This window comes from Sturnus vulgaris, chromosome 18 (assembly GCF_052056855.1).
Source record: "Sturnus vulgaris isolate bStuVul1 chromosome 18, bStuVul1.hap1, whole genome shotgun sequence".
Classification (NCBI taxonomy): Eukaryota; Metazoa; Chordata; class Aves; order Passeriformes; family Sturnidae; genus Sturnus; species Sturnus vulgaris.
In genome coordinates this window covers 7,168,528-7,184,174 of record NC_142260.1, presented here as the reverse complement: position 1 = coordinate 7,184,174, position 15,647 = coordinate 7,168,528, and the positions used below count along the sequence as shown (strand labels likewise).

Sequence of the window (15,647 nt, the reverse complement as noted above, 5' to 3'; positions counted from 1 at the left end):
GGTGCTGCTGGTAGGAAAAATGGAAGAGCCCAGCTGTGATTTGCCTTCCTTCACAGTTAGCTGGGTACTTCCACTTCCCATTCCAGCCAGAGGGAGTGGATGAATTCTGAAGAGAAGTTCAAGAATTTGTTGTATGTTTGAAGACTTCTTCTTTCTTTGTTTCTTCCGGAAGTTACTGGTTTCTCCTTCTGGACAATCACAGAAGAGGAAAGAGGAGACATTTGCTTTCATTCAAATAAAAAATAATGGCACAAAAATACAATACACGTCTCCTGTGTTGTTACAGTTAGTGTTAGTGTTGCTAGCCTGACTATTTCAGACACTTATCTTTCTTAGCAATGGCATTTACAGCCTGTGTACAAATTGCATTTTATTTTTTGCCTTCCAATGCTGACTACAGATTGTACCAGGTCACTCCTATTTTCCTTTCACTATCCAGAAATTTTCACTGTGTCTGTTCCATCTGATGCCTCTAGTTCAGCTATTATCAACACTTAACTCCAAGGTTATCAGTTATCTACTGAGAATGGGAAATAATTCTAATGTGTAGCTGTTGATGTTCACTTTTTACTAGAGACAACTTCTATTGGGTTTGTATGGCCAGATTTTCGTGGGAGAAGGCTACAGAAGTGGCTTCTTTGAGAAGCTCCTGGAAGTTTCCTCTGTGTCTGGCAGAGTCAATCCCAGCTGGCTCCAGGATGGACCTGCTGCTGGCCAAGGCCAAGCCAACCAGTGATGGGAGTAATGCCTCTGATGACAGATTTAACAAGGAGAAAAAGGTATTGTGCAGAAGAAATTGCAGCCAGAGAAGAGCAGGGTGAGAATATGTGAGGGGAACAGCCCTGCAGAGAGCCAGGTCAGGGCAGAAGGAGGGCAGGAGGTGCTCCAGGCACTGGAGCTGAGATTGCCCTGCAGCCCCTGGTGAGGCAGCTGTGTCCCTGCAGCACACGGAGGGCACAGGGATGCACAGATCCACCTGCAGCCCATGGAGGGGCACACACCAGAGCAGGGACATGCCCAAAGGAGGCTGTGAACCTGTGGGAAGCCCATGCTGGAGCAGTGTCCTGGCAGGATTTGTGGCACTGTGGGGAGCCCTGAGTGTGGAACACCTGAAGAACTGCAGCCCGTGGGAAGGACTCGTGTTGGAAGAGCTGGTGGAGGACTGTTCTCTGTTGGAGGGAAACCCCCACGCTGAAGGAGGGGAAGGACTCATTGCCCTGAGGAGGAAGCAGTGGGAGAAACAATGAGAACTGACCATAATCCTGTGCTCTGTCTCACTACACAACTGAGGGAGAGGGGTAGAGAATCAAGAATAAATTTAAGCCCAGGAAGGAGGGAGGGCTGCGTTGTTTTTAGGATTTGCTTTATTTCTCATTATCCTATTTTGATATGATTGGTAATAAATTCGAATAATTTTGCTATGTCGATTCTGTTTTGTTTGTGATGGTATTCAGTGAGTGACCTCTCCCTGCCACTAATTCATATTTTCTTTCCATGTCCAGCTGAGGAGGGGAGTGATGGAGCAGCTCAAGTCAATCCACTGCACAACCATTATTGTAAAGATAACATTGAAGAGTTTTCTTTTTTATCTTCAGCTGGATCTTACCATGACTTATTTGGAAGTGAGTGTTAAACTCATTTTTGACTAAACTGTAGTGCAGATGAAAGCAAAAGCTACCCCATTGCTATTTCTCAAACATACATAAAATTATACATATTCCTTTTCGGAGTTAAATAAAGGTGGCCCATAGAGACCAATCAATTTTTTGCCATTTGGCTCAATTTGTGACACATCACAGTCATGATGTGACATCATGACGATGAGCCTGTTGTTATCCCACCAGCTCCTGAAAGAGACCTGGTCTATGGCAACACCATTGTCCACAGTAAACATTGCTCCCTGGTCCATGATATTTTTGTAATTCAACTAGTTCCTACAATTAAGAGTCACCTTATAACAGTCCTGACTAGTAAATGGGTAAAATATTCACTGAAGTAAAGAGCACCTAGTTTGATAAACTATGTGTAAATTTCAATTAAAGAGCAAAGGATGGGTTTACTTCTACTTCCCAGGTTGGAATACTAAAATGAGGGATTGACACACTCTCATGTTTATCATGATGCTGTTATAGATCCCAGCATGTGGCACAATAGAGTTGTCACCTTGTCCTGACGCCTCTTTTGAAATCGCACCTTTATGAAACTGACCAGGGGAAGGGCGTGTGAAGGGGACCGTGAGAAAAGCGGGCGAGTCGCACAAATGAAGCATCTTTTAACAGTAAAAGCAACATGAATGAAGCCCACAGTTGCTTATTGAATGCCTAGGTGAATACAAATTAAGTACTTTCTGCGACCAGGGATGTAAATTATTATTTAGCACTGTGAAATATGCGGGAAGCGAGCCCGCAGCTGCCCTGAGGCACCCAACCAGGAGCCTGCATGTGGCGTGAGGCAAAAAAAGACGCAACTCCTCATCAGGGATAGATTTTTTTTAATCCATAAAAGACGTGTGGGATCCCCACCGGGGAGTTTAGGTGAAAACCCGACACTTTCCCACCCCACACCACCGCCTCTCTCCTCACATCCCGCCCGCTTCCCTCCCCAGCTGGCCGGGAAATGGCGCCCAGGGGGCGAACGCCGGCCCCGGTCACATGCGGCGGGCGGAGCCGCCCGGGGCGGGCCGAGCCCCGCTGCCGTCCCGCCCCCGGTGCCCTTCCCTCCGTGCCCGTCCTGCCCCATCGCAGCCCAGCGGCGGGAGCCCTCTCGGTGGTGCCGATGGAGGCCGGCGCTGAGGCGGAGCCGCTGCTGCCGCCGCGGCGCTGGCGGGCGGGCCGGGGGCTGTGGCGGCAGCGCGGCCGTGCCCGCTCGGCCACCGAGGACGGTGAGTGCCCGGGGCGGGCGGTGCCCGGAGCCGGAGCCTTTCCCGCAGAGCTGGGGCGCTCCCGGGAGCGGCAGGAGCGGGAGGGGCAGGAAGCCCCCCGGGCTGCCGAGGGGCTCGGCGGGGCTCGGCCGCCCTGCCCCGGCTGCTGCCGGCAGCTCCGGCGGGGACGGCTCTGAGGAGGGAGCCGCTAGCGCTGGGCTCAGGTGCGAGCGTGGCACTGCGCTGCAGCCCCAGGCTTCTTTCGTTCCTTATGTAATTTTAGGGTTTTCCTCTAAAGTGCTGACAAGTTTTTCTCGAAACCGGTGACTGTCGTAGGTCTGACCTCTCGATAACCCCCGGGCGGAATCCTTTGGAGACCTCAGGTTCTCTCTTTTCAGGGTATCGCATCGCGTAAGGGAACCTTCACTTTTTATTGCTCTTTTGTGCAGTGCCAGAAGTGCAGCGGGGTCTCGGATGGATCCTGTGTGCCCAAACCGAGCAGTGCTTTAATCATCGATTGTGACTAAGTGTCACTTGCTGTGACTAAGAGTTGCAGAATAAGTTGGCTATCCATGGTAGACTGCATGGAGAAATTGCTAAAGTAAACGTTTTTGGCTAATTTCCCTGTTTTATTTTTATACTATGAACAGTCACTTAAATTCTGCCCTTCCAAAATCCTTGGCGTCAACATTAGTGGCTTGCTGTGCCCTTCAAGTACCTAAAGCTTTTACTGTCCTTGCAATCTTTTAGCTAATGGTTCCTTTAAGCAACTCTTATTTTTATCTCACTAGTGTGAGATGTCATGAAAAAAATAATATCTTTACTGCATGAGCTTGGCTTGTCTCCTGCTTATGCTCAGATCTTTCTTGCGTCGTGGTTCATATCAGGATCAGTACAAAACTCTTGCTGCTGATGCTCAGATAAGGGGTGACATTTAAAAACCGTTTGCAGTCTTTGTAGGAAATTGATGCTACTGAGTCATGTGGAACATGCAATTGTCTGTGACTCTGATCAGTGGTGTTTCTGGCATTGCTTGGTGTCTGGAGGAGGGCATTGTGCTACTGCTGGGATGGACTCCTTCCTGGTGTATGCTGGGCTGTGATTGCTGTCTCCTCGGAGGAGATGGTATGAAATGCTCAGATGCTCTTTGGGACTCTTCCCCTCTGTGGGAAGGTTACACTAGCATGTGTTTTTCATATCTTGAGTCCCCCTCAGTTTATCTCTTTTTATATATTTTTTTTCCTCCCTTCGTTATTTTGATCTTACCTGCGTTTATTTCTCTTTTTTCCCTTAATTGCCTGGTTAGTTCCTGAAGGGTCTTACTTCAAGTAAACACAAGTGGCTGCCCTTTATTTTTAATGTGTCTATCTTCACACAGACTTCTTAATAATGGGTTTTAAAAAGTGGCATAGTAACTAATTTAGTGGTATTTTATTTCAATTTGTGTTCTTTCACCCCTTATAGTGGCTTGAGCTCTGATCTCTTTGGAATGGTAATAGTAACTCTCAGAGCAGATTTAAAAGGCAGTTAATTTAGGTCTCATATGACTGGAGATTCCTGTTGGTTTTAGAGGAACAAGATCACTCTAAACCGCAGTATCTTTAATAAACAAAAATAAAAATTGCTATAATAGTAGTACCTGATTTTTCTGGCTTCACTTGACTGTACGCTCTGTCAAAGAACAATTTGAATCTCCATTATTTTGCCTGTTAGGACTTGTCTCTGTGTAGTTTTGTGATACTTAACTACCAGTGTAATCTGGCTACTTAAACCTAAAAAGAACCATTTAACTAAACACAGAAAGATGCAAGATGTTTGGTAATATTATTACTTAATTAATGTAATGCACAGTGCTGCTGACAGAGCAAATATGGCAGGAACTCTCTCTTTTTTCTGTGTGTGTACAGTGCCCTTTGTCATGGGAACCGTGACTGTGCACCTTCTGTTAACTGATAAGCTGTTTTATCCAAAGTTTGTTTATCCAAAATACAGCAAGTGATTCTTAATTATTTTTGGCTTCATAGGTGCTGGAGCTGATAGTGACCTTTATATAAACCAAGCCATAGTATTTATTGAAGATGCAATACAAGTAAGTAAAAATTATTTTGTTAGCTGTTATGCTTCCCACGCTGGATGTTTGTCACACATTCTGCCAGTTTTTTAAGATTTTCTGTGTTCAGGCAACGTTTGTAAACCACCATCTCAATTCACAAAACAAAATCAAAATTCCAAATTCCTGTAGTATCCAAGTCTCAGTGAACTCCTGCCTCGGAGAAATATATTTTTTCCCACAATGAAGTAATCTCTTTAAGGGTTTCAGAAGACAGGTTTTGTGGAGTGGTTTTCATGGTAGATTTTTGTTTGTTTATTTGTTTGGGTTGGTTTGATTGTTGGTGTTTTGATAGTGACTAACCGACTGCTAAGAGAAACTATTTGAGCAAACCCTGTAATTTGCTTCTCAATCTGACTGCTTGCACATCTTAAGAGCTGGCAAAAGTTTAAGACTTTAAGGCTGGTCTCAAGTGTGAAGCTGGACCTCAGCTGAACTTGGTGCCTTTGGATGCCTTGATTCCCTCTTTGTCTCTCCTTTACTGGCCATTACTGCAGGTTCCTAGATCTGTTTTCTCCCAGGCACTGGGAATGCTGAAAGGCAGTTCTTAAGCTCTCTTGCTACATCTAGAAGGCTTTTGGCTGGGAGATTTCTGGGGGCAGATGTATTTAAGGTGTGGCCACCTTTCTGGAAACATCTACTCATTGGAGGCAGAGTAAGAACAGCCCAGGAGCTGTCACAGAAGAGGGATGGATTTTGGGCATTCCTGAAGAATCACAGGCACTTTGTGATCTGAAAGCATGTTATATTCAAAGACATAGGTTGAGATCTCTTCTATTCAGAATTAATTTGTTTGCATCTTATAGCCTGTTGGAAGAGAAAGACAAAACAAAATCCATAAGGGGAATGAATGTTGGAGAGGGGAATTAAGTGGTGGGTGGGGAGAACATAGAATAGTCACAAATTATTGACTATGTATTGAATTATTACAAATGCTATTATTTGAAATTATGACAGTGCTTGCTTGAGATGACTGGTGTGCAGTTTAATTATCTGAGCAGCTGTGTGGTCTTTAGATAGCAGAACTTCTTTGGAACCCTTCCCTTTTCACACACGTAGAGTACCTCTGTGGTCATGGGTGACCTGATACTTTAATAACATGTTCTAATTTGATTTGCTTTGATCACTTGATCTTTGTCTTGGAGACAGACTGAATGTAATGTTTGAATTAGCCTTTTTGCTTCCTGCCTTCAGTATCGATCTATAAATCACCGCGTGGACTCCAAATCCCTGTGGCTTTATCGATGGTACTATTCCAAGACTTGCCAGTGGTAAGAACTTGGTTATTCTCATTGCTTTTTTGTTTAGGAGTTAGTCTTTCTGAAAACCTACTCTTCATCTTTCTTGCTTGTTGGATAATCAGATCATTGTGGTTTTGTATTTATAAGAACTTACTGTGGGATGCAAGGGGATTGACAACGTGTGAACATTACAGAAGTGGAAAGCTGCAAATTTTATGGAAGTGTGATGACATAGATGGCTCTTGGGAGCAGCCACAGGACTGTTGCATGAGTGGACTAATTAGCATGATTTACAGCACTGTGCCTTAAGAGTTTTCAAAGTGTCTATTTCTAAACATGTTGGATACCGGCAAGATTGTTTGCTGCTGTTAGTTTCCAAAGGACACCACCTCAGGTTATTTGGTGGTCAGCAATTACATCTCCAGTGCAGGCAACAACATGCTAGTAAAGTGCTGCCTTATGGTCTAACCCATTTGAGTGAAATATGGTATCATAAAGCTGGTTTACTTCAAAGAAAATTGCTTTACTGTAAGTATTTTGTTATTATTTTGACTCACTTGGTGGCTGTTTTCTGGGGTTTGTTTTAGGATGGTTTTTTTTTGTTGTTGTTCGCTTTTTTATGGTTTTGTTGGTTTTTGTTTTTAATTTCATCTCTGTCCAAACAGGATTTTGAGCTTAACCATTACTGTAATCTTGGCTTTGGCTTTCATTGAAGAGCCTTCCTCACTCACTGTCACGTCGGATGTGCGGTACCGCCTTCCCGCCTGGAATCCTCCCTGCGGCCTCACCGAGAGCCTTGAGCTGCTCTGCTTCCTCGTGTTCGTGCTTGATGTCTCTGTGAAGGTGAGCACCTCCTTCCTCTGCTCTCGAATCAAACAGTAGGTGTGTGGTGGAATTGGTTTTCAAATCTTGAGTTTGCGGGATGAAATGCTTTATTAAAGCCTCATTTCAGGAAAAATTAGCAAGTGTATATTTACTAAATTAAGACGTTTATCCCCTTTTTTTACCCTAATTTTCCTAATTTTGTGAAATATTGCTAAGAGTGCAAGTGTTTTGACTTAGCTGTCTTAGGCTATAAAATCAAGGAATATAATAAATATGTGTGAGTTCATTTGCACAAAATAAAAGTTGTCATGTTGGAGCACTTATTTCTGGAAAATATCCTTTTAGGTTTATTAAGTGGAAAATTTTTTGTATTCAAACGAGGCCTATGTGCCCCTCTCATATGTGCACCTTTTACTGACCTTTATTTAGTTCTTGTAGAAAAAAAATCTCTCAATAATGTATTTTTGTTTGGATTTTGGAGAGCTTTTTAAGAGAACTAATGTAAAACTGCAAATACTTGGAAAAAAATGGTGGTGACTTATTAGGGTATTGGATTTTTTTATTAAAATAGTTAAAAATTGTTCTTTTTTTTATCTTGTCCAGAGTTACTTAATTGGATGGAAAGAATTTTGGAAAAATAAATGGCTAATGGCGTATATACTGACATTAATTGTTTCCCTTGCTGATTGGATTGTGTCACTGAGTTTTTTCTGCAAAGAGGTAAGAACAGCTTTTCTTTGGCCTTTCACAGCTGGATAATGCACTGAAATACAGAAAAAGTTTGGTGTAATGTAGCTTAGCAAAGAATTCTGTTTGATTCTTAAAATAAATTTTGTGTTTATTGGTAAAATTAAATAGCTCTCATTGCTTTAGTCTGTAAGCAGTGGAAGAGTGCAGGGAAAACTTGTTGCCTGGCACCAGTTTTGTCATGTAATTGGAGAATTATATGCTAAACTTGACTGCATGGCAAAGCCTCTGTAGTGAAGTATAAGAAAAAGATAATTATGTAGTTTAACAGCTGCTTTCTAACCTGAAGCTGTGCTGTATTCAAAACACTTGTGTCCTGAGAGGAACATCAGGTTTGGAAATGGTTCTAGAATTTCCCTCCCTGATATAATACTGCACTCTCCCAGTTGGTATTGTCTGCCACAGATTTCCATTAAATTACTCGTTGTGCACTTGCAGTCCTTGTTAAGAAAATACTAATGCAATAAAAATGCTGGGAAGTGAATGAGAGAGACATGATCTTAAAATGTAAAATCTTGAGGTGTGATAGTGGAGAGGTTTGAACAGGAGCCTCCCAACACAGAGCAGTGGCAGAAGGAGCAGTTGAACTGCTGGGATGGATGAACATGAGAATAGAAATAAAGAAAGTGAATTTTTTGGTTTTTTTGCTGCTAAGTGTGGCCCATGGAAGACTGCAGGATGCTGAAACACTTGAAGTAGCAAATGAGTGACAGGAATAACTTGAAGGGCTTGCAAATGTCTTGACTGCAAGAATCAAAAAGATTATTTGCTGTAGTGTTGAAATTGTGAAAGCAATTACAGCTTAAGTCTTGTCAGAGACAGAAGTTGCTAAGTAATAAGCAGGCCCTTTAGTTATAATACAGTCTGAAAATGTAAATTAAACACTTATTTTTAGAATATGTATTTATTTTTATTGAAAGTAGCTCTCTAATAATCCCTTTCCTGAGATGGACCTTGGCAGAAAATGCAAAAACGCCATCTCTTGCCATATTGTTATGTCTACTGAGCAGTAAAGTTAGATTGTTTCTAGTTAATGGCCTGATGAGACTATTGAAATGTCAATGCGTGTTTTTAAAGCAATCTCTCCTCATTTTAATGAGGTATGGAATTTTTTTTTTGGTGTTTTGCGAGCTCAGAAGAGCAGATCTCACTTCTTTTTCTGTTCCACTGTTGGCTTTGTCTATGTGTGTGTCAAGTGCTTTTTCACAAACTTGCATTCAAAGTATTTGTGCTGCCAGTCTTGCAGGAGCTCAGTGTCTGGTCCGTTGTTTTTTGCAGAGTGTGAGAATAAGAAGAATCCTTCGCCCGTTCTTTCTCCTCCAGAATTCTTCTATGATGAAGAAAACGTTAAAAAGCATCAACAGCACATTGCCTGAAATGGCGAGGTGGGTACAGCACAGAAACCAGCCTTTCACAGGGTGGTTGTTAGCAGGCAGGCTGTTAGCCTTGGTGCTCTGCTGTGGGCCATCTGAGCAGCTTCCCTCTGGATTGGGTAGCTAAGTGCTCCGTGAGATCAGGTGACAGAGGGTGAAGGTTGTGGTAACTTTTTGATTCCCCTTAGTCTGTACAGGAGCTCTAGACTTTGACATGACTGTGTATGTGACGTATTTTTTTTAATGCTAGTCGAGTGGGAGGTTTTGATTCTGCTTTTGTAAGGGAAGAACTGAGCACACAAGTGTGATTTTTATTTTATATCAAAACTCGCATCTCCTCCTGTTACCTCTATGTAACTTCATAAAAACACCCCTGGTTTTCTTTATATGGTATCATTTTGCATTTTCAGCAGAGGATATTAAGACTAATAAGAAGTTACTATTAATACTTTGATTAAAGAATATTTTCTTCCCAACAGTGTTGTTCTACTACTGGCTGTTCATCTGTCTCTCTTCACCATGTTTGCCATGCTGCTCTTTGCTCGAACAAAGGTAATCAATTCTATTGCTGCTTTGGTAGATCTGGGTGCCTTTTTTCTGGACTTGCACAACTGCTTCTTGTCTAGTTTTATAGTCAAACTAGTGAAACTCTTTTTCCCTGAGAAAGGTCACGTTGTCAGACGTGCTGAGATGAGTTTGAAGTCCATTTGGAGAGCTCTAACATGTGCATAGTATTCACGTATATGGGAGACTTCCTTGTACATTTACCCAGTTTGATCCCTTGAGTTACTTTCTCTGCTTTTGTTGAAACGCTCTGTGCTTTCTGTCTCCAAAGCTCTTATCACTTTTTCATTTATATTATTACTCATTTTTTTGTCTTCCCTATCTAGCTTCTTGCTAACTTTAGTTTCTTCTGTGTTTTCTCACCTTTCAATGCTAGTATCCCTGGCCATGTTTTAGTTTCTGATCCATTTGGGTTTTCCTCTCATTTTTCTCTTCCTGCTTCTGAAAAGCAAAATTGAAATTTTGTGGTTAAAATAATTTTTGTGTCCCAGTAATCTTGGTATGTATGTGCCTTCTCTTCTAGACTTCCTGTATCTTACACTCATATTATGTGGGGTTTTTAAAATTCTTACTTTTTAAGGCCTCCCATAAATATGTTACTATGAACACAAAAATTTCTTGCTTACTTCTCCCAGTAATTTTGATCCCATCCTTTATCTCAGTTTTACACTTTCATTTCTACTGTAATTTGTACTTGAGCCAGCTTCTAGTCTTCCTTACAATCAGCAAATTCCCTGAATTCCCATGTTACAGAATCTTTGGAATTAGAAGCAGATGTCTGTTTTCCCACTGTTAGTTGCCTTCTGGCAACTTGTATTATCTCTGTTTGTCACATCTAATTTCAGCTATGAGATCTCCCAGCAGATGTGTATTTATAACTTGTGTACCTAAACCAGTCACTTTTGTGTACATTGAGGTAAAAAATAACAGATTAGAGTGTGGACATTCTATTTTGGTGTGCTACTCTGACATCCATACAAACTAATTTTATCTAACACAGCAAAATATTGCAGGCAAGTTCTAAAAGTAGGTTTATTAATGAAATCCATGACTCTGCATTTTTGCATTGTCTTGTGTATGTCCTCTAGGATTACATATTCCAGTCTTTGCAGCAGATTCCAGAGCTCTTTGGCCTGTGCTGCCTGTCTCATCTTTGTGTTGTTTGCACTCTGCATCTTTTTTTTTATCTGTCTCTTCTTGACCTCAGGAAAAAAAAATGAAGGATCTAAGATCAGCCTCCCAAGTGTGCTTTTGATGAAGGTTCTGAGTCCTATACTGTCAGTTTGTGACATGATTGTTCTTCCTGGGTCTGAGGTGCTAACTGGACATAACTTCCATGTGGCGCTCCCTTGTGTTCTTCCTTGTGTTTTTTTTAAACTGCTGTTAATAAGTGATGTAATTGCTCTGTATTCAGACACAGTCTTTTAATTTTTATGTTTGGCTTTTGCTTTTCCCACGGGGTAGATTTGATTACTTGCATAAGAAATTGATTGTTGAGTGATGTTAATTTAAAAAAAATACAATTTTCCCTTTCCACTACCTTGGTAAGGCAGTGATTCCTTGGTATTTCTCTTAACAATGAACACATCTTTGTCTAGGATAACCAGCAGGATAAGGAGTGGGTGGTGTATTTCCGGAATTTGCCAGAGTCCCTGACTTCACTGCTGGTCCTGCTGACTACTGCAAATAATCCTGATGGTGAGCAGTCTTTCAGAAATAGCTCTTGTCTCTCCTTTTGAGGAGCAACAGAGTAAGATTGCTCTGTTCAGACTACTTTAACCTTTCTTTCAGTTGGTGGTTCTTAGTACAGCCAGAGGAAGGTTGTGCAAAAGTTTTTCATGCCTTTAGTAACTTGATTATTGTCTTTCTGTGGTGTAATTATATATGCCAGTCTAAAGTCCAGCTGTATGAGAGCTTTTACCAATTGCCAGAAGTTCATAGAGGTCTCTACTGTGCATCTCAAGCATTAAAATATTATTTCCTGTTTTTTTTGTTAAATTTGATACAGTGATGATACCTGCTTATTCTAAGAATCGAGCATATTCAATCTTCTTCATCCTCTTCACTGTGTTAGGTAAGTTACCTCTTGCCTTCAGTAATGTCATGCACTTCAACTTTGACACTTGTGCATGCCATCTACAGTGTTTTATTTTTTCTAGGGAAGCTTAATAATCAATTTGTCCATTTTTGTGATTCTTCCAGTTATTGTGTAGTGTCTGTGAGATCATTTTCATGGAAGGTACTTATGGTTTGGAGTTTTTTGGTAACATGTTGCAGAGGAATGGATCATTGCAGTGTATTCAAACACTAAAAACGTTTTGGAAATCAAACACAATTAAACTAACTCTCTCTAAGTTTTACATCTGATTTACTGCATACATTGAGAATTCTTTGAGAAACAGATATTTTTCAGTAAATTTTACTGCCTCTTTTTCTTCAATAGGCAACTTGTTTTTGATGAATTTGCTTACAGCAATAATATACAACCAGTTTCGAGGGTACCTTCTGGTGAGTAAAGCATTCCTAAATTCTGTGGTCTTCCATAACTTTGAACCTTTGAAGAATTAAATTTCATCTGTGTATTAAAGGAGGCCTCCCACTCTGGTTGCAGATACAGTTTTAAGGTACTAAAAGTTCTTTGATGCAGATACTTCTCCCTTTAGATGCTATTACAGCTTGATCCCCTCCTGTGACAAAATGACCTGCTAGCATATTTCCAAGTATGCTGTGAATCTGCAATTTTGACTATTATAGGGAGGAAAAAAAAGAACTGTTATATGACTGAACAAGGACAAGTTGCTGAGTAACTTAAACTTGGTCTGTGTGAAGGAAATCTACTGTGCTGTTTAAATAGCTGTTGTTGCAGATCATAGAATATTAAGGGGTTAAAAGGGACCTTAGAGATCATTCAGTCCCAACCCCCCTGCCATGGACAGGGACACCTCCCATTAGACCAGGCCTTACCCAGACTGGCCCATAGCTGTTCTGGTAGAGTTCCAGAGAGAAGGTGAAGTTTGTTGAATAATAAGCCCAAGGCAATATTACTTAGAAGGAATGGCCTCCCTACCCTCTGTGGCAGAGGAATGTATAAACAGAATAGGTGCAGAAAAGATTTTTTTTGGTAATCCTTTCCTCCTCTGTTTCATCCCTTCTTTCTTAATTCTCTTCTTTCTTACATGACTGCATGACGTAATCTGACTAATAAAGTAACTGAGCTTGAAAGTGATTAAAAAAAGCAGGAAAAACCATAGCTCTGGATTTGCACTTTTTTCTTTTGCAGAAGCTGGAGTAGGACAAGCTCTCTAACTCTTCTGTCTGCACACCAGCATGAATTTCTGTAAATGCTTGAGCTTTGCCTTTGCCAGTGTCTCTGGAAGAGGCGTATGCCTATGCACTCCAGAACTGAAAATAAGCCATAACCTGGATGTTTACTTCAAGTCCAGGGAGTTGTTTGCTTACTTGCTTCCTTCCTTCTTGTACATGGAGTTCTTGGAGGGAGTGTGGACTAGGGCAGTCTCCTGTTCTGATCTCGAATCACAAATCTGGGATGTGTGCCCAAGGATCAGTATATTATCTGGCCATAGGACATAGTAGTACCTGAAGTGTGAGTAAATTGTTTCCTCTGTGGTGTTTTTACTGCTCAGAAATCAGTTCAGTCCTCCCTCTTCAGGAGGCGGCTGGGAATCCGGGCTGCATTTGAGGTGCTGTCTTCCCTGAAAGAGACTCCTGCTAGTGCACAACAGTAAGTGAAGGATCTTGAAACAGTAGATTATCTAGCAAAAAAAAAAAAAAAAAGAAAAAAACCCAGTAGATTTTTGGTAGTCTTGTTTTGTTTTAATGTATTTACTGGGGATCCGTTCTTGAAAATGGCAGTTTGTTGCTCATCTCATTTATTTATTTTTTCTGTAACTGTATGTTCATAACACACTGTTTGTGACTCTTATGGAGTCTGTTTCCTTTTTTCCTACTTCTAGTTTTAATTGCTTTTCAAAACAAAGAGTCAGGAGCACATTTGGAACAGCTCATTTTGCCATCTATAAAGTTATCTGTAGCAGGGCCCATTCTGTTTTCTTTTAAATAGGTGCTGTGTGAGTGTTGGGGCCTTACTACAGGTGCTGCAGAAAGCTGAGATGGATTCTCGCTGCAAGCAAGCCATCATGAGAGTAAGAACTGGATTTTCTTAGTCTTAACGTTGGTGATTATCAATCCTCACTGGCAAGTCCAGAGATCAGCCCTCTGTTGCAGCATTCCTTGGACCATAACAGAATAGTGGCACTACTACATGGGACTAAAAATTTAAGTTAGTTTAAAGAGTATGTGGTCCCAGAGAGGGAAAATAGAAAAGGCCAGACATGTCCTCCAGTCACTTGGCTGTGTTGTGTTAAAGCAGAGCAATATTGAACTTTACTCAAACAGCTTGAATTACATCTTTATTCCTAGATTTCCAAGGTAGTCTGAGGGGTTTTGGCAAACTTTGCAGATGTTCCTATTGCACATGTTAATCTGAATGTTTCTCTTTCATGTGAAGTCACTCAAAATGTGCTCCTGTGACCAACTGTCAGCTGCCCAGTTCCAGAAGCTCTTTGAAGAATTAGACAAAGATGCCATTAAGCAAGTATGTATGTGATCATCATTTATAAAGCATCAGAAGTTTTCTGGTCTTTTGCAAAAATAAGTAAGAGTACTCTAGTACAAAGTGTATAAACAGACTTTGCAACATGTGAACACAAGGTGTGATCACATGGCATTGGTTTTTAAGCTTTTTGTGAGTTGCTTTTATGGCCACAAACAAAATTGCTCTGAGGGCTTTTAAGCATTAGTTTGGGATTGCTAGGTGGTGTTAAACGTACAAAATGCATCTTTATTTATTCTGTCAGCATTTTAAAGTGTGTTGGTCAGGCAAAATAGCTCAGTCTTTTTTCTCCGATCTCTGAATGAAGAACAAAATGTGGATTCTCTCAGTGTTTAGGTGAAGATGGGCAGAAAACAGTTTTCTCCTCTTGGAGAAAGAGAAAAAACAAATCACAAAAGTATTTGAGGGTTAGGAAATGTTCTGAATTAAGTGTTGGGAAATGGGGCAGTGATGTATACAAATAGTAGCTTGGTGTTTAGTTTTTCTGCTTGGGGCATTGGGGAGAGGTTGGATTATCTGTCTTCTCTGCCATTACCATGTTTTGTGCCATAATCAGGAATGGTTTCTTGCTGCTAATAGCCACAGCTGGAAAACATTTTCCAGATGAAATGTCAAAATTAGCCTGTGGCCCTGAAGTTTTGCTTTGAAGCTGTCTGGGGTTTTCAAAATCTGAGATGGGGTGTGTTTTTAAAATGATTTTATTATTTTTAAAATGCTTATGCTTTGTGTCTCAGCAAATCTTTTGTGTACTTTTCAGCACCCTCCCAGTCCAGAGTACCAATCCCGTTTTATGCAGAAAATGCAGTTTGCCTTTGGCCATCCCTACTTTGGCTACTTGGGGAATGTGGTAGCCCTGGCAAACATTATTTCTATTTGTGTAAGTAAAGGGTTTTTTTTGTTGTGGGGTGGTGGTTTTCTTTCTTTTTTTTTTTTTTTTTTGTGATGTTTTTTTGGTTTTTCTCTGCTACAAATATAATTTCTGCTTTTGTTTTTCCATTTTTCTTTAAATTGCTACTTTTCTAGCAGTTGGGTTTTTGGCATGCTTTAGTCATGCAAAATGTTACAAGGGAACACTTGAATTTAAAAATGTACTTTGAGCCACTTGAAAAGGCCTATGCAAAGCATGAAATACTGTTCTTGTGCCTAAACATCTGTTTAATGTAGCAATAGAGGAATAGATTAATAAAATATTTTTTTAAAGGTGGTTTTGGTGATGGATGCAGATAAGCAACTGTCTGAAAGAGATGATTTCTTCCTGGGGGTAAGATGCAACAATATTCCATGCAGTTATTGC

The 15,647-nt window shown here is 40.9% G+C and overlaps 1 protein-coding gene across 3 annotated transcripts in view; it reads left to right on the top strand.

The window, feature by feature from the left end:
* The first annotated feature begins 2,775 nt into the window (after positions 1–2,775).
* The window catches only part of TPCN2 (two pore segment channel 2), a 46,525-nt gene continuing 33,653 nt past the window's right edge, over positions 2,776–15,647 (top strand). For all 3 annotated transcript variants that reach the window (XR_015807439.1, XM_088175267.1, XM_014878700.2), the window contains exons 1-15: positions 2,776–2,881; positions 4,885–4,949; positions 6,165–6,241; positions 6,877–7,054; positions 7,640–7,756; positions 9,062–9,168; positions 9,636–9,708; positions 11,319–11,418; positions 11,729–11,794; positions 12,164–12,228; positions 13,365–13,462; positions 13,802–13,883; positions 14,249–14,335; positions 15,111–15,230; positions 15,555–15,614. Coding sequence is in view for 2 of the 3 variants with exons in the window: in XM_088175267.1 (XP_088031393.1) it covers positions 2,776–2,881; positions 4,885–4,949; positions 6,165–6,241; positions 6,877–7,054; positions 7,640–7,756; positions 9,062–9,168; positions 9,636–9,708; positions 11,319–11,418; positions 11,729–11,794; positions 12,164–12,228; positions 13,365–13,462; positions 13,802–13,883; positions 14,249–14,335; positions 15,111–15,230; positions 15,555–15,614 (1,401 nt within the window). In the remaining variant the exon portion in view is untranslated. The remainder of the gene's footprint in view (positions 2,882–4,884; positions 4,950–6,164; positions 6,242–6,876; positions 7,055–7,639; positions 7,757–9,061; positions 9,169–9,635; positions 9,709–11,318; positions 11,419–11,728; positions 11,795–12,163; positions 12,229–13,364; positions 13,463–13,801; positions 13,884–14,248; positions 14,336–15,110; positions 15,231–15,554; positions 15,615–15,647) is intronic.